At 39.2% G+C, this 21,923-nt stretch overlaps 2 protein-coding genes across 4 annotated transcripts; both read right to left on the bottom strand.

The window, feature by feature from the left end:
- Window positions 1–678: 678 nt before the first annotated feature.
- On the bottom strand, window positions 679–12,359 carry gramd1c (GRAM domain containing 1c). The gene is made up of 18 exons (XM_067486288.1): window positions 12,204–12,359; window positions 11,533–11,644; window positions 10,996–11,119; window positions 10,033–10,133; window positions 9,365–9,460; window positions 9,194–9,274; window positions 6,956–7,074; window positions 6,715–6,871; window positions 6,467–6,626; window positions 6,216–6,359; window positions 6,005–6,123; window positions 5,765–5,907; window positions 5,581–5,684; window positions 4,987–5,157; window positions 3,038–3,104; window positions 2,757–2,876; window positions 2,383–2,488; window positions 679–1,790 (listed from the first exon to the last, which is right to left on the bottom strand). The coding sequence occupies exons 2-18, from the start codon at window positions 11,629–11,631 to the stop codon at window positions 1,707–1,709; spliced, it is 1,995 nt and encodes a 664-aa protein (XP_067342389.1). The 5' UTR covers window positions 11,632–11,644; window positions 12,204–12,359; the 3' UTR covers window positions 679–1,706.
- A 370-nt stretch (window positions 12,360–12,729) lies between these two features.
- On the bottom strand, window positions 12,730–21,240 carry atp6v1ab (ATPase H+ transporting V1 subunit Ab). 3 transcript variants are annotated; one of them, XM_067486289.1, is made up of 15 exons: window positions 21,082–21,240; window positions 18,320–18,425; window positions 17,920–18,048; window positions 17,457–17,671; window positions 17,102–17,239; window positions 16,868–17,019; window positions 16,623–16,785; window positions 16,426–16,534; window positions 16,171–16,293; window positions 15,189–15,303; window positions 15,034–15,097; window positions 14,738–14,941; window positions 14,467–14,561; window positions 14,161–14,332; window positions 12,730–13,411 (listed from the first exon to the last, which is right to left on the bottom strand). In XM_067486289.1, exons 2-15 carry the CDS (start codon window positions 18,399–18,401, stop codon window positions 13,319–13,321), a joined length of 1,854 nt encoding a protein of 617 aa, XP_067342390.1. In that variant the 5' UTR covers window positions 18,402–18,425; window positions 21,082–21,240; the 3' UTR covers window positions 12,730–13,318. The 3 variants fall into 3 exon arrangements, with proteins under 3 accessions (XP_067342390.1, XP_067342391.1, XP_067342392.1); XM_067486290.1 differs by having other exon boundaries at window positions 21,079–21,230; XM_067486291.1 differs by lacking the exon at window positions 21,082–21,240 and adding an exon at window positions 19,101–19,123.
- Between the last annotated feature and the right edge of the window lie 683 nt (window positions 21,241–21,923).

Raw genomic sequence — 21,923 nt, 5'->3', positions numbered from 1 at the left:
TTACCAGTTCTAACATTAACAAACAAGTTATCAAGTTACTATCCAGTAATCACAGTTCACATACTAAGTTAGTACAAAAAGGAAAAATAAGTAAAAATTTCTAGTAATTAATAAAAATCAGATATCCGTTACCCAGACTTGGTGTGGAATACAAACAGCACTTAGTACCAATTAGGGCTGGGTACTAAACTTCAGAGTGTATTACTGTCATGGCACTGACTTAATTGCCTCCATACTATAGTGTTAAAAAAATGACTTGAGATTTCACTACCTGAATCTCCTGAGCATCAGTGAGCCAATAAACATGCAGCATTCAACACCGAATTGCAACTGTTGATTTTGTATTGAAAGTATCTATACAGTTTACATTTTTACTGTAATACATTTTTTAGAGTGGATGTATTTCAGGAGGTACATCAGCCATCTGGTAAGCTGAAGGTTCCCACTTCAAATCTGGTTTCATATGTATTCATTCATTGATGTTAGCAGACAACTAGTAAGTACTTTCTTTTTTTTATGATGCAAAACTAGTTCAAATGCAAGAGTGAAAAATAAACTAGATTTGTGGTGAAACACTAATTGGATGAATAAAAATTAAAGATGTTTATCAAAACAAACAAAGTCACAAGTCTGACTTTTTAACATGTTGTACCTTAAAATGTTAGCACAAATAGGACATCTGGTAACAAATATTTTATTATAACAGAGCATGATATTTTCATTGAATTTTATTTAGGTCACTTCTCAGAGCATCATAGAGACCATTAACTTGTGTTGAGAGTGAGTGCACAGGACAGCGGTAACCTGAGACTGTCCTGCAGATCGACATCTTGAATAAAATAACGTGTTTAAAGTTATAGTAAACCATTTCATTAAAAAACATGGCTCAGAACAGAACTTAAAACAAGAAAATTAAGATACATGGACATGTACAGTACATAGCGATAAAACAGGCATGTCCACATTTTGTGGATTTCAGCTTCACAGCACTTCCTTTAATCAATTCTCAATGAAGAAAGAGCTTAATGAAGGGAATAATTGTTAAATATGTGGTTTGAAAAGTACATTTTGTTCACATACACTATTATAAAAATAAAGTTATTCTTCTGTTTGCAATTTCATATACATTTAAAGTTGGAGACAGTCCTGAGGTTTACATATAGAAAACGATAATAACCAAACAGAACACAACCTCTTGAATTTAAAGTTACTCATCCTGATTTTATTTAAAAAATAATAATAAAAAAAAAAAACATCTAAAACACAGCCTTATTTATAATGCACTTGTGCATTAAATATGTGCAAACATGTGAATAGATAAAATTTTAAATAATAATTATCGTCAAGGATAAAACAAAAGTCAAAGTATTTACACTAGTTCATTTGATGTGGCACGCAGCTAAGAGAGCCAGACTCAGAAAACTCCTTCCTAATGCCACTATTTAAGGAAAAGAGTGAAAAACAAGCCAGCAATAGGAGCTGACAGTAGCCCCTTCCTTACATCTAAACCCACTGCCCCCACTTTGTGGGTGACTGATGTAACTTTGCTCTCTCAGTCTGTAGCCTTTAACACATCCTGCACCTGATGCCCCACCACTTGCTTTGGGACATGTAACCATGGTAACACATGGCAGAAATTTCCTCAGAGGCGCATCACTGCGGCAGCGCCTTCTTTCCTCCAAGGGGTCGTCAACAGGTGTGGCACGTCACTGTGGTGGTGCTGCTGCTACGGTCGCCGTCCGATTGGCCAACGCAAAGTTGTGCTGCAGCACCATCAAAGAGCTGCGGAGCTGTGAGGACATTTTTAACATAGGCTTCAGTGGTATAACAGAAAAATAAGCAGTTTAAATCATTGCCTTTTTAAGAAAGTAATGACAAGTCATTAAGCCTAACATTTCAGTTTTATTAGACACAATATAGTTGTTTATGAATCTTTGTTGATTTCTAAGTTAATCAGAAGCTGACCACAACAAATCCATGCTTAATAAATTTGGCACTATTTTTAAAAAAGTAGAAATATAAGCAGACCCAGTTTGCAGCCAGAAATGTTCTACAATAACCACTAAATGTATTTACATTCAGTTTTTATCTCACTAAACATTATCTGTTAATTTTGGTCTGGGGCTGTATTCAGATGCCAATATAAGCTCTGTTTCTGTCAAAGTAGCTGCTCAAGGCATGGTTACTGTAGTAATAACACACACTATGTTAACCAAGTAAAAACCAAATCAGCCACGAGTGATTAATTCATATTTACAATTACAGAGGATTAACAATGAGTTAAATCCCTACCACTAAGACACTATTTTTAAATTATACAATGACACATCTCCACAATAACATCCATAATTTAGCAATCAGATCAAGAACTGCGTGACCCACCTGTTCTAAAAGGTTGATGGAGTCCTGCAGTACGGTTTTCAGAAGGTGCATCTCCTCTCTTGTCCTGAACCCAGGTTCCTGTTTGGGACCATACTCGTGGGCTAAGCTGTTGAAGGAAGCAGAAGACAAGCAGAAAAGGTCTACAAGTGTCACTTACATAACTAAATTTACAGCAGCTGACAGTTTCAACACTGAGTCATTAGAACAAGAGCTCTTTTATATGTGGGCTGCTTAAATGCCCCAGACATAAAAGGTGGAGGAAGACTCCTTCTCCACCCACACCAAGACTTTGCTTTCTTAGCAACTATGGCAACCACTGATAGTTATTGTGTACGAAACAATATGCATGTTGCAAAAGAAGAGAGTATTCTGACCTGGCCTCACTCCTCTCCCTCAGCCGATGCTTAGTGCTCAGGTACAAGCGGTGGGCCACGTCCTCCATGGCCCACAACTTGAAAAATAAGCCCAGATTTAGCACGGTCAGAATCAGCAAACTGAAAAAGATGCAAAGTTTTCAACCAGTGTGCAGAATAACAAAATAGGAGATACCTTTAGAGCATCCACATACACAGCCAACTCTCAGTAGTTTCAAAATAAAGGCCCACATTTAAACACCACACCGTTTCACAGGTGTGTCTGCATTTCTAAAACTTACATTACACTCATCCCGGCTACTATCGTAGTAATGTTCCATCTGTATGGGCCATTCCTTTCTAAGGGGCCTGAAATACAGCAGGACAGAAGAAATTATTTTTGTGAGACATGTAGGTTGTTAAGTTGCACTCAATAATTGTGTTTACTTAAGAATGGTGCTTACTAAAAATCCACAAGATGCAGCAGGAGTAATCAGAATTCTCCTCTTCTCGAGATTTAATGTGGAAGCATAAATCAGTTTAACCATATGCAAGTAGTGCTTGATGGTTTTGGTGTGTGTGTGTGTGTGTGTGTGTGTGTGTGTGTGTGTGTGTGTGTGAAGAAACTGAACTGAGAGAAAGTAACATGTAGCACTGTAACATGCTTACTTAAGTGCTGGTTAACACACAGACTTTTTTACACTGGTTTGCAACATGTTTCTGCTTACAAATAAGATTTTGCAACAACTAAATGCTGGTGGTTTCTGGGTGTGTTAAAGAGTGTGACCGGAGAATATGATGACATGTTATTCCGCTCCTCAATGATAATGCTTCTGCTTTTCAGCAGCTACAGCAATAGCTGTTAGCTTCGTCAGTCCTCTTGGCATGTTCGCTACAATAGAAGCAACTGTGACAAGTGCACAGCAACTAAATACAGTGCGTCCAGAAATTATTCACACTGAACCTTTTCCACATTTTGTTATGTTACAAGCTCCATCAGGTTGGATGGGGAGCGGTGGTGCACATTTTCAGATTTCTCCAGAGATGTTCGGTCAGGTGCAATTATGGGCTCTGGCTGGGCCACTTAAGGACATTCACAGAGTTGTCCTGTAGCCACTCCTTTGTTATCTCAGCTATGTGCTTGTGGTTGTTGTCGTCCTTTTAAAAGATAAAGAGTCACCTCAGTCTGAGGTCCAGAGCACTCTGGACAGGTTGTCATCAAGGATGTCTCTGTACATTGCTGCATTTATCAGTCCCTTGATCCTGACTAGTCTACGAGTTCCGGCCACTGAAAAACATCCCAACAGCATGATGCTGCCAGCACTATGCTTTACTCTAGGGATGGTATTGGCCAGGTGGTGAGCGGTGCCTGGTTTCCTCCAGACATGACACTTGGCATTCAGGCCAAAGAGACCAGAGAATTTTGTTTCTCATGGTCTGAGAGTCCTTCGGATGCCTTTTGGCAAACTCCAGGCATACTGCAACGTGCCGGTCGGCCTGCTTGAGGAAGTGTCTTGGTGGTCCCAAACCATTTAAATGATAGAGGTCACTGCTCATCAATACCTTCAATGCTGGAGAAAGTTCTCTGTACAATTCTGTCCCCAGATCTGTGCCTCGATAGAATTCTGTGTCGTAGGTCTACAGGCAATTCCGTGGATTTAATGGCTTGGTTTGTGCTCTGACCTGCACGGTTACCTTATATAAACAGGTGTGTGCTTTTCCAAATCATTTCCAATGAACTGAATTTCCCACAGGTGGACTCCAATCAAGTTGTAGAAACATCTCAAGGATGATCAATGGAATAAACTCAAAATAATACATTTTGAGTTTCATGGTGAAGGCTGTGCCTAAGAGAATACTTATGTACATGTGATTTTTTTTTTTATAAATTTGCAAAGATCTTAAACAAAATTCTTTCATGTTGTCATTATGGTGTATTGTTTGTAGAGTTTGAGGAAAATAATGAATTTGATCCATTTATGATTTTAGGCTGTAACATAAGAAAATGTGGAAAAACTTCTGAATACCATCTGGATTCACTATTTTGTCAATAATTAGATAAGAGCATTGGTTATCTGTCAGACAAAGCTACAGCCAGTAATCAATCTGCTTAGCTTGGTATGAAGACTGGAGATGGGGAAACAGCCAGCCTCACTTTACCCTTATGAAACTAAAATTAATCAATCAGCATCTCTAATGTTAGAATATTACAACTCAGTTAGGCCGAGCCATTCGTTAAAGTTGTATGTACCCATGTTGCCATCTCTGTGCTGCTCAGGGTCTTGCCCATACTGCTTGTTGGGTTTCAAATGCTCCGGCATAGTCCGACTGTAGGTTCGTCTCCTTCGCCGAAGCCCACCCATCTTCCCACTATCACCACCTCCTTGATTCATCTCCGCTTCCTCCTCCACCAGCTCTGCTTCTGTGGTGTCATCACAAAAAGTCAAATACTAATGAGACTGAATTAGATAATATAAAGCAGTAAAAATATCACGTGCTTCCTAAGTCAAAAGGCACTTATGTAGGTAGGCACTGTCTGCTTTAATGGTAAATAAATAAAAACCAGGAACCCTTTTCAAAATGTACATAAATCGATGAGGATTTCCTCCTCAAGCTTAGTGCACTTAAAAGGGCATAAGAAAAACCTAAGGCCAGTGCAGGCCATATTCCTTATTGCTAAACATTTCTCCTTCCTTTAGAATGCAGCTGCAATAAGACTGACTGCAGCAGAGTGTGATGCATGTTGGAGGAAACAATTCTTATCAGATCACAGATTAAATAAACCAAAGGCTGAGGAAAGAAGACAGGAGTACTCTTTAATGTGCAGGCAGGGTGTTCTACTCACCCAGCTGTCTGAAATAATCTTCTATACCGCTCCAGGAGTTTTTGGTAATAAAGGACTTCACCAGACCCCATGGCTGCTTCTTATACTTCACATCGGTGAAAACCCTGGGAGCACATCAGGCGTTTTATGTACCGGTCACTTCCAAAATAAATAAGGTCAACAGATAAACTGATTTATGCCTTACCTTAGTCGACACTTCCGCTTCGAGTTACTTATGATGTAGTATCGGTTCTGTGTGTAGAAGTAATCGTGATAGGGCACGTCATGCGTGTAGACCTCAGAGTCCACAAGATAATATTGACCATCCCTGGATTCTTTGTACAGCGTCTGAGAGATAGATGAAGGGCAAATAAGCATCAAGCGACAATTCCACAAAAAACATGTTTGTTTATTAATTTAAGTGTGCACACACTATTAAACACACCTGGTTCTCCGTAGCTGTGGAGAATTTGCCAATAAGAGGGTTGCTGATGGTTATTGTGTAGTTCAGACTCCGTTTCATATTTCCCGAGGAGTCTTTTTGCCAAGCAGTAAAGCTGGTGTCTGATAATACAAGCAACAACAACAACAGGTTTAATTATAAATAGTGAATGAATGAAGATATTTTGGGAATAGCAGAAAATAACCGGTCTTACTGGTCATCTTCCTGACGTTCATAAATCTTCGGATGAAACCAGAGTCTGTGAAGAGCATCTCAAACATTTTGTTAGCACTGATGTGGAAAACCTTGTTTAAGTAGAGTCGACCCTGCCCCTGGGACCCACCCACTCGCTCCTCCACTGATAAAAGGCAAAAAGGCAGAGGAGGAGGAAATTTTAAAAGCACAGAAACATGAAACAAAGTGAAGTTTGTAGCTTTCACCAGCAGCTTGGTTGCGTCCTCTTACCTTCCTCGAGGCTTTCTGAACCACTCTGCCCAGACACGCCGTTCTCGTTGGCATTGAGGTCAAGAGTAAGTGAGGAGTGCTTGGAAATCCCTTCTGATGTGAAGCGGTCCAGAGAGGGGGCAGGACTACGCTTCTGCGATGGTGTGTTGCGAGAGTCATCCTACAGGAGATTGAGGGGGGGAAAAAAGCTGTAAAAATGCTTCGAAGCACATAAGTAAAGCAGTGAAAGAAAAAGGCTAATGTAATACTGTGTTTGTTGAGTTCTGTGAGCCGACAGGAGACACCAGGTCCTCTCCTTGAGGCGTGGAGGTCTCCAGGGGCCCATGCTCCACCACAGGCAGGCGAAGGGAAGGGATTCGCTCCACCTTTCCTAAACCATCATCACCACCAGGCCTGACAGTGAGGCTGTAAACAAACAAAATAAACAGACATTACCCAACTATATGTCCATGTGTGTGACTGTGGGAGGGCATGTGCGATTGTGCTCACCTGGTCTGCATGCTTGATTCTGCTGATATCTGTAAGCTTTCCATCTCTTCATGGCTCAGACCCAGGTCTTGCCCATAATGCTGTTTAACCATCTGCCACAACTCCAAGCTGGTCAAAGGCTGAAAGAGGAAAAGATAGATAGATAAATAAATGAATAAATAAAAGAAGGAGCAGAGGTCACAAGGACGTGGAAACCACCCTGTATTTATCTCTTTCTGTCTGCTTTGGCAGCCACAAACACAATAATATGAACATATATGGTTGCAGGTAACCTGGATACGTAGCCTCCACGCAGTATCATTTACAGCCTTATCACCACGCGTAAAAAACAACCTGTAAACTTTGTCTCTGAGCCCTAAATACTGATCCTAGATTATTCAGTTAACATGTGACAGCTGCGAGCAGTCTCACAAATATCAAATACAATGCACATGTATACAAATCATGCATCTGCAGTTGACAGTAGGTTGTGATGCGAAACAAAACTAACAAAAGCAGCGCAAATCAGAAGAGTGGAGCTAAAACTGTTTGTTCAGGCGGGTATTTAATAGCGTTTTTGCTGTACCGAACCGCATACGGTGTTCGGTTAGCTTACTACCAACATCGTAGATAAAGTGGAAGACACTTTAGAGGCTTTACTTACATGTCAGAGGACATTTCCCCGCAGCTGGGAGCTTTAACTGACTGTCAGGCTACTGATCTCTAACCTGGACACACCGCGCACTCACATTCAGGAAGTCCTACGTTTGGGCGACTGCTGGGGCGAAAAGACGCGCCGCCCACATTTACTCCGAGATAAAAGGTAAACAGAAACTCGTTATACCAGTTGAAAGTTTGATTCGCTGGCAGCTACAGGAAACCCGAGAGGCACCTTGGTTTTCGTGTTTTTGTGGTTCCGTGGTTCATAGTTTCAGCTCTGACACAAGCGGTTAAATCACCAATGCAAATGAATTCACATGGCCACACCTGCATAGGTCAATGAACTTCTGCCGCTGATGTTTTTTTCGCTCCAGACCCCAGCAGACCTACACCCCAGTGGGTAGGCTGCCACTGTGCACGTCTATAATGGTATAATGTAAGCAGCTACAGAGATCACAATAAAAAAAGGAAGTAGGCCAAAACCACATGCAGCTTATAATCATAACATAATCATCGATTAAATAAATTGCTATTAATATAATCCATACACATTGTATTTCTTTTTACAAAGTTCTTCTTTGTAACCACTAAAAGATGGCAAAAATAGATCTGTTGGGTTTGTTTGAATTGTACAATAACACTGACATACTGGAAGTATTTGGATCCTTTAGAATATCTATGACAGAAAAATGCACTTACAGTATCAAACATTATTTTACCACCATTTATAAAAATACAGTCTTACTTTGAGTAAGTCTAATACTTATTTTGTGAGATTAAGTAGTAGATTATTTAGGTACTTGGAGTTTTTTACATTTTACTTACATAGCAACTAACACGTCATTTCACAATAGCTACTTTAAGTACATTTTCAGTTGCTGTCATTTACAGTTGAACATACATTTTAGTTTCTTTCAACTTCTAAATGACTGTTCTGCTGCTTTAAGATTAATGCAGGTTCCATGGCTTTTTTCAGCTGCGTCCTCTTAACACTCAATGTTTAAGTTTATGCTTCAGCAAGGTTTTCAGCAATTACACTTAAAACTGATTTCAGATGCTTTTGGTCCATTAACTTCAGACCTTTTAAGTGCTTCACCATCAGCTTGTATACAAAACCTAATGGAAAATTACCACCTTTTAATCCATTTACAGTATCTTCACATAACACCTTCACCAGGAAATGTCTACAAAGCAATGGGTAAAATGTTTAAGGTTTATTTTTACTATATTCCTGAAAAATGCATGTATTCCTTAGTACATGTCCCAGTATACTACTTAAAATAAAAATAGAAATAAAATATTCTGAATATTGAGGTACTGAATTTGTTCAATCGAGTGCAACACGTATTTGCATTTGTTGTGTCCAGATCTTTACCCTACATGGAACAGCAGAGCAGTAAAGATAACCTCACACTGATTAGATAAGTGCTACACAACAGGGTAAAGTCACAGACCTCCTGTAATTTTATCACTATTAAACAACAGCAAAGTCTATAATGCTGACATAAGCAAGGATTACTGTTGTACCTAGAGCAATAGTTACTCCTACATGGAGGAGACAGTATAAGGTTAGAAGAAGTGAGTGGAGCAGGGCCTTACCTTGTCCAGAAGTGTGTTTTGCCACATGCGGAAAATACCCAGGTAACTTTTTTCTCTTGCCGAGAAGGAAGTGAAGAAGAACTGCAAGAGATGACAAAGATATCAAAAGTAAAAAAATTGTGTGTTCATGAAATGGGAAGTATACACTGATTGACTTCCAACAAAATGCACCCTCTCTGTGGTTGTGCTGAACTGGATGGCATTGGGAATCAGCCGAGCGGTTTTCTCTCTGGTCATGGTCACAATGTCTTTGAGAGCCACTGTAATCTATTAAAATAAAAAAGGTCAAAGTTAAAAAAAAGTAAGATGTTAACAGTATTTAATGTGCACATGCTAAATCAAAAGGGGAAAAAAATCCATTACACTGTCAGATAAATCCTCCTACAGTCAGAAATAATTTAGTGCTGACATTTTGTAGTGACTTAACAAATCCCAAGAGGAGGCATGAACTTGCTGCTCACAGTGATGCATTAGTCAGTCATTGTTGCATTATCATACAGTTTTCTGGGGGATGTAACACTATGACATTTGGCCTAAAGTCGCTTCACAAAGTATTAACACCTCTTAAATGATTGTACACAATAATGCTAAAAAAAAAAAAAATCATTTTAATAGATTAACAGATTTTGCCCATCTAGTCATTTAAAATTTAAAAACACAAAATGTGCAAAAACTAGGGGGGGGGGGGGGGGGGTCAGACTACTTTCCAAAGCAACTCTATATTTTGCATAACGGAAAACATTTTTCTGCATTTAGTCGTTGTGTCCACATATTTACAGTACACATATTTACACTATGAATCTCCTCCTGCCCACAATCCTCCCCAACCATCCTATCACCTTTGTTCCCCGAAACACATTGCTGTAGAAACATATCCAGTTCTCTGAGAGGTACAGGCGTCCCTGGAGGAGGATGTCCCGCTGGAGGGCACATGGGTAGTCTGAGGAGAAATGATGTGTATGCTGAAGCTGGTATATAATCCATACAAATGACTGTGTCTTAGAGGGTCACTGCAGTAAGATACTGCTATGTCGTGATGTTTTTTTTTTTTTTTTTGAGTACTCATAATTGTGTACAAATACTGATCATATCTAATAAAATGTTAATTTGAATAGTATGGGATTTATTTTCACCTACGTCTTTTAAAAGTACCATTATTTTCTATATCAATCTAATCCGAGAGATTTATTGTGCAGCTGGTTGTTGCTAAACTGAAAGATGGTTATTTCATAAATCAGCTTAGCTACAGGCTGATTTAATCCTTTTATTTTAAAGCAACAGTGCAGCCATATAAACATGGGGCCTCAAATTAAACTTTGTTTTAGTGTGTACACTGAAAGAGACCGGTAAAGAAAATATACTGTATCAGGCTGTGGCAAAAAATGTTTTTAAGATCTTTTAAAATATATCAAAAGGGAACTTTGGGAGCATAAAACTTTACTGTAAATGTTTGCAATGGTCATCAGACTGGATCAGAAACCAAAAAAACACAATGATTTTATATAGTTTGCACATTTTATTATTTTGCTTGTTTTGTAACATAGAAATTAATTCTGAGTTTTGTTTTTTTAATAGCTCTGCACCTTGATGTTATTTCTTCTACTTCTACATTTTTGTCCTTCTACAATGATTACTGTTCTTTGGAAGATTTAAATTTAGTATGAAAAAAGGACAATTTGATTATTTATAAACTGTTCTCATGAACTTACTCTAAAAAACAAAACAAAAAAAATTAATATCTGGATCATGGCACCACACTCTTACTAATTAAATTACTATGAAAAGCTCCATTTGTAACTCACCTACTAAGAGTCTCTCTGATGCAGGCAGTTCTTTGAACAACTTCTTAAACTCGTCAAACCTTTGTTTGTAGCTTGTAACAGGGGTTTGAGGTGTTGCAAGACACTGTCCCTGAGGATCAGAGCTCTGACGAAGCACAGGTGAACATTAATGAAATGGAGACATTAATACTATAATGCTTTATATAGTTACCATGTTACTTGTTCTGTCTCGAACAAAACAAATAAAGACAGAGAAACAAGAAATAAGGAGCTCTCCAGTGAGTCTGAGCAGATGATAAACAGCATCAACAGCCATGTGGGCTTTGCATCAGGGAGCCAACAGAAACCCTAATGATAAAACATGGTGTAATGAAGCTGAGCCACAAGAGGGCGGTCAAAGGTTTTCCATTGTAAACTTCATTCTAAGTTAAACTACCAATGCTTGCTTTAAATTAATTATATCAGATGTTTAATAGTCCAAATGTCATTTTAAAAGGCAATTGTCTTTAAGCAGCAGCTTCATGTGAAGAGAGAAGTCTTAGTGTTTAGCCGTTTTACCTCTTCTTCATCAGTGCTCCACCTGAAATCCACCAGGGATGTTGTCTCATCTGTAATATCCTCACTGGCCACTCCAGACCGGTTTGATACCTGGTCCATCTCCTCTGTTGCACTGCTCAAATCAAAAATTAATAAATAAAAATCATGTGATCACTCTAACTTTGCTGCAGACTGACGGGTTAACTTTAAACTATATTCTTTCCATTGTTCCAAAGGACAAACCGGTGGAACAAAACAAAACCCGTGGGTCTTTTGAGTGTAATCCTCGGCGGTAAATGACATCCAACAGGGACATCCAGTAGCAGCACAGGGGAAGTCATTAAATAACTGGTTTGACTGGGATGGGACTGGGACACTGCCTGTAAACAAAAACTTTTATGCGCTTTAAGATCTCTTTTAGACGTCTTTACATGTGGCAAGTTAGGGGATTTGTAAAAGGTAAAACATTTTGCATATCACATCGTCTTTCTGTTCGCTGTTAGGTTTTGTTGACTGATATGAACTAGCAGTGGACAAGGATGTCACGTCTTATTAACCAGGATTTTTTTTTAAATCTGATAAGTAAGGAAGCCTCAATACTTTTACGCACCATAAACGTACAGGTGGACGGAACGTTTTTCCATGTTTCCATACGCTGGTTATCTGAAATCAAATTGTTTTCAATCACTTACCTGACACGAAGAGGACCCAGGATTCCTGTTGTTTGTGTGCAACGAAGTTAGAGAAAAAAAACGTTGAGTTTGTCTGACACACCGCTGAAACTCTGCTGAGTGTGTCCTTTCCCCGCCTTGCTACAGGTGCATCTCATTCAGCCAGGGGAAGCATACCTAAAGGGAGTTGGCGTCTTATTGGTGACGCTCATTGGTCTTCACGTAACTAGTTAAGGCCTCCAAAATGACCTCTGCTTTCATTTATTTAATAGTCCTCCTGAAGAGGTTGATCCTAATTATAGCATGTACTTCTGGTTTCACGTGACCAGGTGAGCTAAGGCAGTGGTATGGTGTCTTACATAGAACCAGATTTATTAATTATACTCAGACACATCTCTTCTCATTATTTGCCAGCACCAAATTAAGTTCTCGCCTTTTTTTTTTTTTTAATAAAGAAGCGTCTTGAGGGCAGGGTACAGGAGAGTCTAGAGAATGAGTGATATGCCGAAGAACCAGTTCAACAGCATCATCAGAAACTATGAGGTCAAACAGGTAAAGCACACAGGCTTTTTCCCCCATGATTTTATTCTTTGGGTGAAACTTATTGGACAGCAGAGCAGCGACTCTTACACATTCACACAGCAAAGTACACAACACTGCACAGCATGAAGCACAACCATAAAAACAAAAAGAAGAAAGCCTTTACATCATAATGCTGGCAATAAATATACTGTCCTTATTAAATTTATATTCGATTCTCTTCTGTACAGATGGTCTATGAATTACAATACATCAACTGAACAATCCTTAACAGGAAAAGCAACACGGCTACACACGGAAATGGAAAAGAGATGGGATGAAGAGATCTCTCTTTCATACACACATGCGCGCGCACACACTGACACACATTCAATGAACATGAAGAGGGGATCCAGAGTTAGCCTTTATGAGGCAACGAATACTAATGAATACAGTACATCTTTCTCTTTTCCCTCCACATGAAAATTTCGTAAACGCACATCACCCACAAAAAAGCACAGGGAGCACACAAGTTTTGGGAACACGGTAAGGTGGAATGTGATTTTGCAGTGGAGGTGTCAGAGATGAAAACTGGAAAGGTTGTGAGAGGCAGGAGCCTATTCCTCCAATGTACGGAAGGCGTTCTGCATGTCCTCCAACAGCTGAGTGTACTCTGCCTTGATTTTAGCCTCACCCTCCTTCACTGGGTCCTGTACAGACATAGAAACACACTCTTACAATGGATGGAAAACAAGAGACCTGAGGAAATTGTGCATGATCTGTGATGCTTAAAATGTATTCTCAACAAGCTCGGAGGAGCTTGGGTGAAAATGTTTTTACAGTAAATACACTGTCCCTTCATCATTGGAAGATTTACAGAAAGGCTTTATTAAGAAATTATTAGCGCTGATTACCTTTTCATTGTTTTGAAACTTGCTTTGGAAACTCAGAACTAATACGCATAATACGTTTTTGGAGCATGTGATGAGTCACACAAGCCAATGATTTTGTTTGTACTTATTGTTGTAAAAGTGTTTCTATGCAACCCAAGACTGAGTGTCTCCTAAATAAAAGGCTTTAACTATGTAAATACAGCCAAAAGATAATAATAAAGAAACCTAATAGCATTATATTTTTCCTATTCAATAATTCGGAACTAATACGCATAATAAGTTTTTGAAGCATGTGATGAGTCACACAAGCCCAATGATTTTGTTTGTACTTATTGTTGTAAAAGTGTTTCTATGCAACCCAAGACTTAATGTCTCCTGAATAAGAGACTTTAACTTGATAAATAAAGCCAAAAGATAATAACAAAGAAACCTAAAAGCATTATATTTTTCCTATTCAATAATTTGTTTTTGGACCACTTAATATAAAAAAAAAGAGACATAAAACACACACATAAGGTTTTTACCAGTAAACACATTCACACACACACACACACACACACACACACCTTGAATTTCATTGAGCTAATCCTATAGAGTATTTCTCCCATGTGCTCCTTGATCATAGCCCAGGTGATCTTGTTATCACTCTGAGCTGTGGTCTCCACCGCGTGCCTCGCCATGTCGTAAAAAGCAATCATGTTGGACAGAATGCCCACTGTCTTATAAAAGGGACAGAACCTAAAGAGACACAAGCAAGTCAAAAATCAGCAAATTACATTTTTATAACAGAAGAGCTTCACCCTTACATTGTCTTTATTTGAAGTATGGACTATAATTATGGTTATTTGTTAGTGAGGATAGTATTATCTTACCGGTCATAAGGAGTGTAACCGTTCTGCTGCAGGAAGTCATCTTTGATCAGTTTGGCTACTTCCAGGGTGATTTTATCCGTCTCTGCCAGTGATGCCTGTTAAAATGATAATCAGGTTTGGGAAATGTTAAAAAGGATAACGTTTGAACAAGCAGATACAGAACTCACAGCATAGGAAAAAAGTGTTTTTCGCACAATTTTATACCTTCTTGCATTCAATTCTAAGGATAAAATCTTGTGTCCATTCAAAGAACAAACCACTGCTAAATTACCTTTCCGACGAGCTGCACAATCTCAGCCAGGTCCTCTTCCTCCTGCAGGATCTCCTTAGCCTTGGTACGCAGGGGCACAAACTCAGTGAAGTGCTTGTCATAATATTCATCTAGAGCACGAGTGTATTTACTGTAGCTGATAAGCCAGTTCACAGAAGGGAAGTGCTTCCTCTGAGCCAGCTTCTTGTCCAGACCCCAGAACACCTGAGAGAGGAAACAACAGGCACACAATAAAATCGCTTTGTTCAACATTCCTTCCTAATTAAAGTGAGAGTGGGATGACATTTAAAATTTACCTGTACAATACCAAGTGTGGCTGAAGTAACAGGGTCAGAGAAGTCACCACCAGGAGGCGACACACTGAGAAACAAACATTTTCAATAACTACAAGTTACACAGTAAAAACTTGTACAGTGTGATATTCCCTCTATTGCCACAAGGCTGTACTCACGCTCCTACAATACTGACGCTGCCCTCCCTCTCAGGGTTGCCCAGACACTTCACCCTACCGGCACGCTCGTAAAAGGAAGCGAGACGGGCGCCCAGGTAGGCAGGATAACCGCTATCTGTAGGCAGAAACAGAACATACTTTATTTTTACACAAAGGTCAAATCACTGCTGCTTTCTATTGGGTTCCAATAAAAAAAAAGAGATAAACAATAAGCATTGTAGCTCTTTCTGGGAAATTCAAGTGTTATAAATTTCAAACCTACAAGAGCTGAGTGGTGCATTTAGCTGATATTTTAGCACAGATTTGTGATTTACAATAGTCTGATGAACCAGACTATGAAATTTAAATTGTCATTTTAACCAGAAACACTGAGCTTCGTTGCTTTCAATGCAATTTACCACAGTGCATTCAAAAACACAGCTGGATATGAGGCTGCATCTATTTTCACCAATTACTGTGCAGATTATTATTAATCGCTCAGTCAATAAACTGTGAAAGGAAAAAAAAAAAAACTATTACTAGTTGTTTGTCTTTAAATTACTTGTCCACCCCTCCCCCCAAGACTTAATAAAGTTTTCACATTTAAGAAACTGAATACCCTTGTCTTATAAAAAACTTAAAGATTAAATCTGTTATCCAAAAAGTTTATCACTTTTGATAAACTCATGAACTTATGAATTGTCCAATAATTGTATCTACATTTAGAAGATTATACCACCTTGTAGCATTTGATGCTTTAATCTGTTGGATTTTAGAAACAGTCTTTAAATTATTACTGTAATTATTAGATTGAAAATTGATTTTCCTATATGTTATATTTTTTATAATATTACTGAAAATTCAGTAATAATATAAATGAAATTCATGGGTTTACTACTTTTCTTTCCTTCCAAAAACCGGTCAAAAAGAAAAAACCCACTGTGCAAAGTAATGTTGCTCACTTCCCACTCCAAGAATAATCTTAAATAAACTCTCAACTTACCAGCAGGCATTTCAGCCAGACGGCCGGAAATTTCCCTGAGAGCCTCAGCCCAACGAGAGGTGGAGTCGGCCATCATGCTCACATTGTATCCCATGTCTCTGAAGTATTCAGACAGTGTGATTCCTGCCAAAACAATTTAACAAACAGTCATTGCGCATTCTGCATCTGAGCTACTCTACTGAAGAAGAGTGGGTAAGTCAGCCGTCAAGTATGGCAATTGTTTTCCCGCTGGGGATGGCTGTTGTTGAGAGTCACCTGTGTAGATGGAAGCTTCTCTTGCAGCTACAGGCATGTTGGAGGTGTTGGCCACAAGTGCTGTTCTCTTCATGATGCTTTCTGTCTTTCCATCAACTTCCATAGTCAGCTGTTGGCCAGAAGACATTGTCAGTCACAGCGAATACTGATTTAAGTCACTCGCATTAAGATATTATGATAACAATACCAATACGCACCTCGGGGAAGTCTCGCAGTACTTCGGACATCTCGTTACCACGCTCCCCACAGCCTACGTAAATGATGACATCGCTGTTGGAGTACTTGGACAGGGACTGGGAAATGACAGTCTTGCCACAACCAAAGGCTCCTGGGATGGCTGTGGTTCCTCCCTGTACACAGCTTTACAACAGAGGAAAACTGCTAATGAGTAAACCATTGTCAGACTTGATTAAATATGTAAAAAGGAGGACGTGGTGCTCACGGGAAAAGGGCATCCAGCACTCTCTGTCCAGTCAGCAGCGGGTGATTGGCAGGCAGCTTCTCTGTGACGGGCCGCACTTGTCTGACAGGCCACACCTGCACCATGGTGAACTTCTCTTTTACACCTTCAAACTCCAGCTCCATGACCACATCCTAAAACAAAGACAAACTCACACCATCAACACCGAACATTCACCTATAAAGCTCGACTGTAGCTGGACTATGCCCAACTCACTGTGACGTCGTAGTTTCCAGGTGGAGCCACGTAGGTCACGGTGCCTCGGTTTCTGGGAGGCAGCATGATCTTGTGCTTGATGAGAGAGTTCTCAAACACCATCGCATAGATGTCACCTCCTGTGATGTGACTGCCAACCTAACAGGGAGAAAAGAAGAGTATACTGTAAATCAGATTAACATGAACATTCTAACACATAAAGAAGAAGATGTAATTCAATTCAATTCAATTCAACTTTATTTATATAGCGCCAATTTACAACAAAGTCATCTCAAGGCACTTTACAGAATAAAGTCCAGACTACACAAGTATGTAGAAGTAATGCCAGTAATGTAATGCTGGCATACACTCATACCCGCAAGTTCTTGTTGGGAGAAAACTCCCATTTGATGTCTCGATTGAGGGCTCCAATGTTTACACCTCTTGGGATGTAGATACTTTGTGTGAGGTCATTGATGTCCTTTAGGGGTCGCTGGATACCATCAAAGATGGACCCCATGATCCCTGGACCCAACTCCACAGAGAGGGGTTTTCCCGTCCGCAGCACAGGATCTCCAACAGACACACCGGCTTTGCTGCAGCTCAGGAAAACACTGAAGAGTTTGGACAGTAGACTAGAACTGTTTCTTATATAAACTTACACAGAGAAGCAGTGGTAGAAAGTAACTATGTACATTTACTCAAAGTACTGTACTTTCAGCACATCACTCCAAATGAAAATACTTTTAGCAAATGATTAAATGACGGACAAAAAGTTGGGGGTTGTATTGATTTGAGAAAAGCAGCAAATGAACACAGCTTGACAGACAAAAGGATACATGTCTCCTCGTAGACCTGGATAGTGGCCATGTCACCCTCCAACCTGATAATCTCTCCTACAAGTTCACTGTGGCCGACACGGACAAGCTCATACATGGCTGCTCCAGCCATGGCCGTAGCTGTTACCACTAGAGATACAAACAATCAGACAAAGAGCAACAGTTGATCCATGCTTAAAATAACATCTGCCTACACTGAGTGCAAACATCAACTTTCTATCGTGAACAGTTTTCTAATATTTGGTTAGTTTGTACTAAGCACACACTTCAACTACAGCAACCCTCTGGGTCTTAACTGCTGCAAATGTAAGTCTCATATAATAATCTTGTGTTGTTTAAGACCAAAGTAGGCAGAGACTTGCATAGTGTTGATAATGTTCTTGCATTTGTTTTGGCCAACCTGGTCCTGAGACTCCATGAACGTAGCCAAACTGGCTCTCTCTCTCCTCATCACTGATCTTGGGAAGCTTGGACATGTCCATCTTTGCGGGTTTATTAGTGTAATTCTAGGGAAAAGAATAATACAACATTAGGCAACAGAATACTAAATGACATGCTGATTCTCTTTTTTTCTATTTATTTACTTCATATTTTCAAATAATTTCCAACAACTATTTAAATTACAATCTGATCAGTCCGCTGCCAAATATTTGATGTAAGGGTATCAAATCCATGAGAAATCCATCATGAAAAGGCATAATATTTTAATTCCATCTCATACAGCAAAATCAACCAGAGGACTGCAGGAGAGGCACTTCTCCATGGTCAATTTCAGGAACATAACCTTTAATTCTACTTTTTTAACAATTCATATGACCCCACACAGTGCAAGCAGCCAATTTGATATGCCTAAAATGAAGAACATAAAAACTATTTCCCTCAAATAATAAACATTTTAACTGCAATTTCTCTGTGCTCTAGCAAAGCTTATCTACTGCAACAGTCACTTTTAGCATGACATTTAAAACTAAATGTTCCATATAAATTTTCAAAACATAATGTAAATGATTAAACACAACATGATAATAGATTAAAGTTCACTAAAAATGAAAGCTATTATAATAAGAATTCACTAATCCATAAACAAATACTTCCTAAACAGTGTGCTGGTACCTTGATCATGGCATCTCCTACCATAACCAAGGAAACCACAAAGAAAATTCAGCTACATCACTGCTCACGTTTCCAAATTGCTCAGCGTTACTGACTCTGACCTCGACCACCCTCCTCCTCAGTTGCACCTAGCTCAGGTCCAGCACTATAGAATAGAATTAAAGGGGAATCTCACAGAGTAGCATGTTCGTCTGTCCTCCATTCATATGTAAAATATATAAATAAACCTTTACATCCTTTATTTTTATTTTCTGTCATTTTTCTTTCACATATCAATCATGTGTGACACTGTAGCACACATTTAAGCTACATGCATAAGTTAAACAAACATAGGCTGCCATCAGTCGTGACATAAACCCACCCTCACAGAAAGCTGACTGCAGATGTTGTGCACACATTGAACAGTCCCTTTATCTGTGATATACTGTACCCTCCTACACTGTACATCAGGCACAGAAGAGCCAATCAAACACAGTTTGTTTTCCTAATTTTTCATGCTCCATCTGACAACCACATTCGACGCACCATGCTAGATCTGTGCCCTTTTCTTGTCCTTCCCACTGATGCACTGATCTTCCCGTTTATGCTAGGCTGCTTAAACCATCTGTGCAAGGATAAAGCAGCTCCACCAATAGGTCAATGCAGGTATGGCATCAATATGATCTAGGAAAATTGCTGGTGCGAACACAAGCAAACTACAAATAAATAGAAAATTCCCCTATTGTGAATAGATTGTGTTTTGTGTGTGTTTATCTCAAAGTCAAAGTGGCCAACAGGAACATTCACAAGTATGCCTACATCACCTGTTTTTATTACGCCTCCAGAGAGCAGTATACAATCAACAGATAAGGCCTATTGTTCTATTGATTAGTTTATTTAGTATCACAGACAACTTTCTATCAAGTTGCTGAATGCTAATTGTACAAATCAAACTAGGATTAGATAAAAAAAAAATAAACTAAAAGACTTTTACGACATCATATTAAAGTATTTGTTATAGGCTCCTTGCTTTCTTTTCATAGTTATGCTCAAATCTTGAATACAAAAATACAACCTTTGTTCTTTACTTCCAGATTTATAAACAGACATGACACTTGATCATATGATGCTGGCACATGACTCCTTGACTATATGAGGTTCTTTAAGGAAGTGGAAAAGTAGCATGGTGCAAAGCTGGGAAGTACAAATTATATGTGTGTGGAAACACTGTGAAGCCCTCCTCAATACAAACCTCCTCTAAAAATGGGCAAGGGGGTGACAAATACCTTTACCTTAAATTGTGGACATCAGAGGTTATGTTGCCTAATTTGTTATAAACGTAAAGAGAAGCATCTTCTAATGTCATGAATTTCAAAAGCAATAGCAAAGAAACACATCCTGCACCTGTGTCTTCTCTTTTTTGTTTTTCAGCCTTACGTCTGTCTGTGCTCATTATTTCAGCCAATGGGATTAACACGGAGTTATGTAGCTACATGGTGCCTGCGCAGAAATAGGCTCAGAAATGTTACATGTAAGTGACATGACAACGCAGACACTCTGACGTTAATTTACAAACCCCTTCAGTGCCACTAGCTGACTGAATAAAAAACTGTTACAATATATTTTCCAAATCCAGACAATCGTTCCAGTAGTGACTTAACGCTACAATTACCATGTAGCGTTCTTCGTATGCTATCTAGCACGGCTCTGTGCCTTGGCTTTGAATCTGATCTCAGAGAAAGATCCTCTAACAGCTTTCCTTAAAATTGCCTTAGTGCCGCAGCAAGGAGAGTCTAAAATCCAGCCGATTGAACTCATATAAACCCTTTTGTAATTTCCACTCGACTTCACGGTCAACATAGCGACAACAACGTCAGCTAACCTTATAGGCAGTTCAGTATTAGGAAAACGCTAGCAAGACTGGTCTCTCGGCCTGCCTGAAAACCGCTGGCTCCACCGTTTTTGCGCAACGGCAAAGGGAAACGGTTTCATTATCCGATCCAAACGAACAATCGGCTTATAATGTCAAAGATACACAACACTAGGCAAAAAAAGCATAATATTTACCACCTGGATGTTTACTGTCTTGCCTCGAGAGAGCTATGGTGGTTGCTGTGATGCGTGACAGCAGACGGAGATCAGCTGACTTCATTCACTCGCTGCTCGTTTTTACTGACGGGGCCCTGAAACTGCCGCCATTTTGGATCCGCCCTGACCCTGCCGCAAAGATTTTCAAGTTATGAACAGTGGCGATCGACCGCTCTAGCCCAGTATTCGTCTGCAGCAAGTACTGCAAGATCTAACAGAGGGAGGGGATTCTATCTTCATTCAGTGCATATTAAATTTAATTTACAATTTAGTCCTTAATATTGCCCTAGCCACGAGAACTTTATTGTAACTTCAAACATCTACAGATCTTCAGTTATGAAATCATGATTCGGAAAATAAGCAAGACTAAATTTTTTTATTTATTTTTGCTGAATGTATTTATTTTATTTTTTCTTTGGTGAAATAAGATAATCCCCATACTTTAGAACATCAGTATATATAGAGTTAGGAAAGAATGTACATTAGTACTGAGGAGTAGCGTAATCGGCCATGAGAAATCTATCTCTCATGTGATGAAAATCTTTGCGGCAACGTTAGAGCCAAAATGGAGGCGGTATCATAAATCCCTGTAATCATTATTCTAAGTGTGTTCAGTCTCTCAGTTTCTTATAAATGTTACCTATATATTTACTAAAATAAATGATTGTATTTAATTTTTTATTTTATTATAATGTTGTTGGGTTTTTTATTTTGAGTATCATGGATTGGTCTCAAAAAGACCTGCAAAGACAAATATTAGGTACTACAAAAACTGATTCAGTCATACAACAATTTAAGTGAATAAAGTATGTTTACCCTGATCA

The sequence above is a fragment of the Channa argus genome, chromosome 19 (assembly GCF_033026475.1).
Source record: "Channa argus isolate prfri chromosome 19, Channa argus male v1.0, whole genome shotgun sequence".
In the NCBI taxonomy this organism is placed as follows: domain Eukaryota; kingdom Metazoa; phylum Chordata; class Actinopteri; order Anabantiformes; family Channidae; genus Channa; species Channa argus.
Note: the sequence above shows the minus strand (reverse complement) of the source record. Positions and strands in the feature narration are given on the sequence as shown.

What these genes read in the sequence shown, in the direction of transcription:
- gramd1c (XM_067486288.1), bottom strand. Translation starts at nt 11,631, where the DNA reads ATGGACCAGGTATCAAACCGGTCTGGAGTGGCCAGTGAGGATATTACA. An exon ending in ATGTGTTTCGGGGAACAAAG is followed by an intron (nt 9,461 to 10,032) that starts GTGATAGGATGG and finishes TTATTTTAATAG; the next exon opens with ATTACAGTGGCTCTCAAAGA. An exon ending in GAACGTCAGGAAGATGACCA is followed by an intron (nt 6,124 to 6,215) that starts GTAAGACCGGTT and finishes TTGTATTATCAG; the next exon opens with ACACCAGCTTTACTGCTTGG.
- atp6v1ab (XM_067486289.1), bottom strand. Translation starts at nt 18,401, where the DNA reads ATGGACATGTCCAAGCTTCCCAAGATCAGTGATGAGGAGAGAGAGAGC. An exon ending in CTCCCAACAAGAACTTGCGG is followed by an intron (nt 17,240 to 17,456) that starts GTATGAGTGTAT and finishes TCTCCCTGTTAG; the next exon opens with GTTGGCAGTCACATCACAGG. An exon ending in TTAGCTCAATGAAATTCAAG is followed by an intron (nt 13,412 to 14,160) that starts GTGTGTGTGTGT and finishes ATGTCTGTACAG; the next exon opens with GACCCAGTGAAGGAGGGTGA.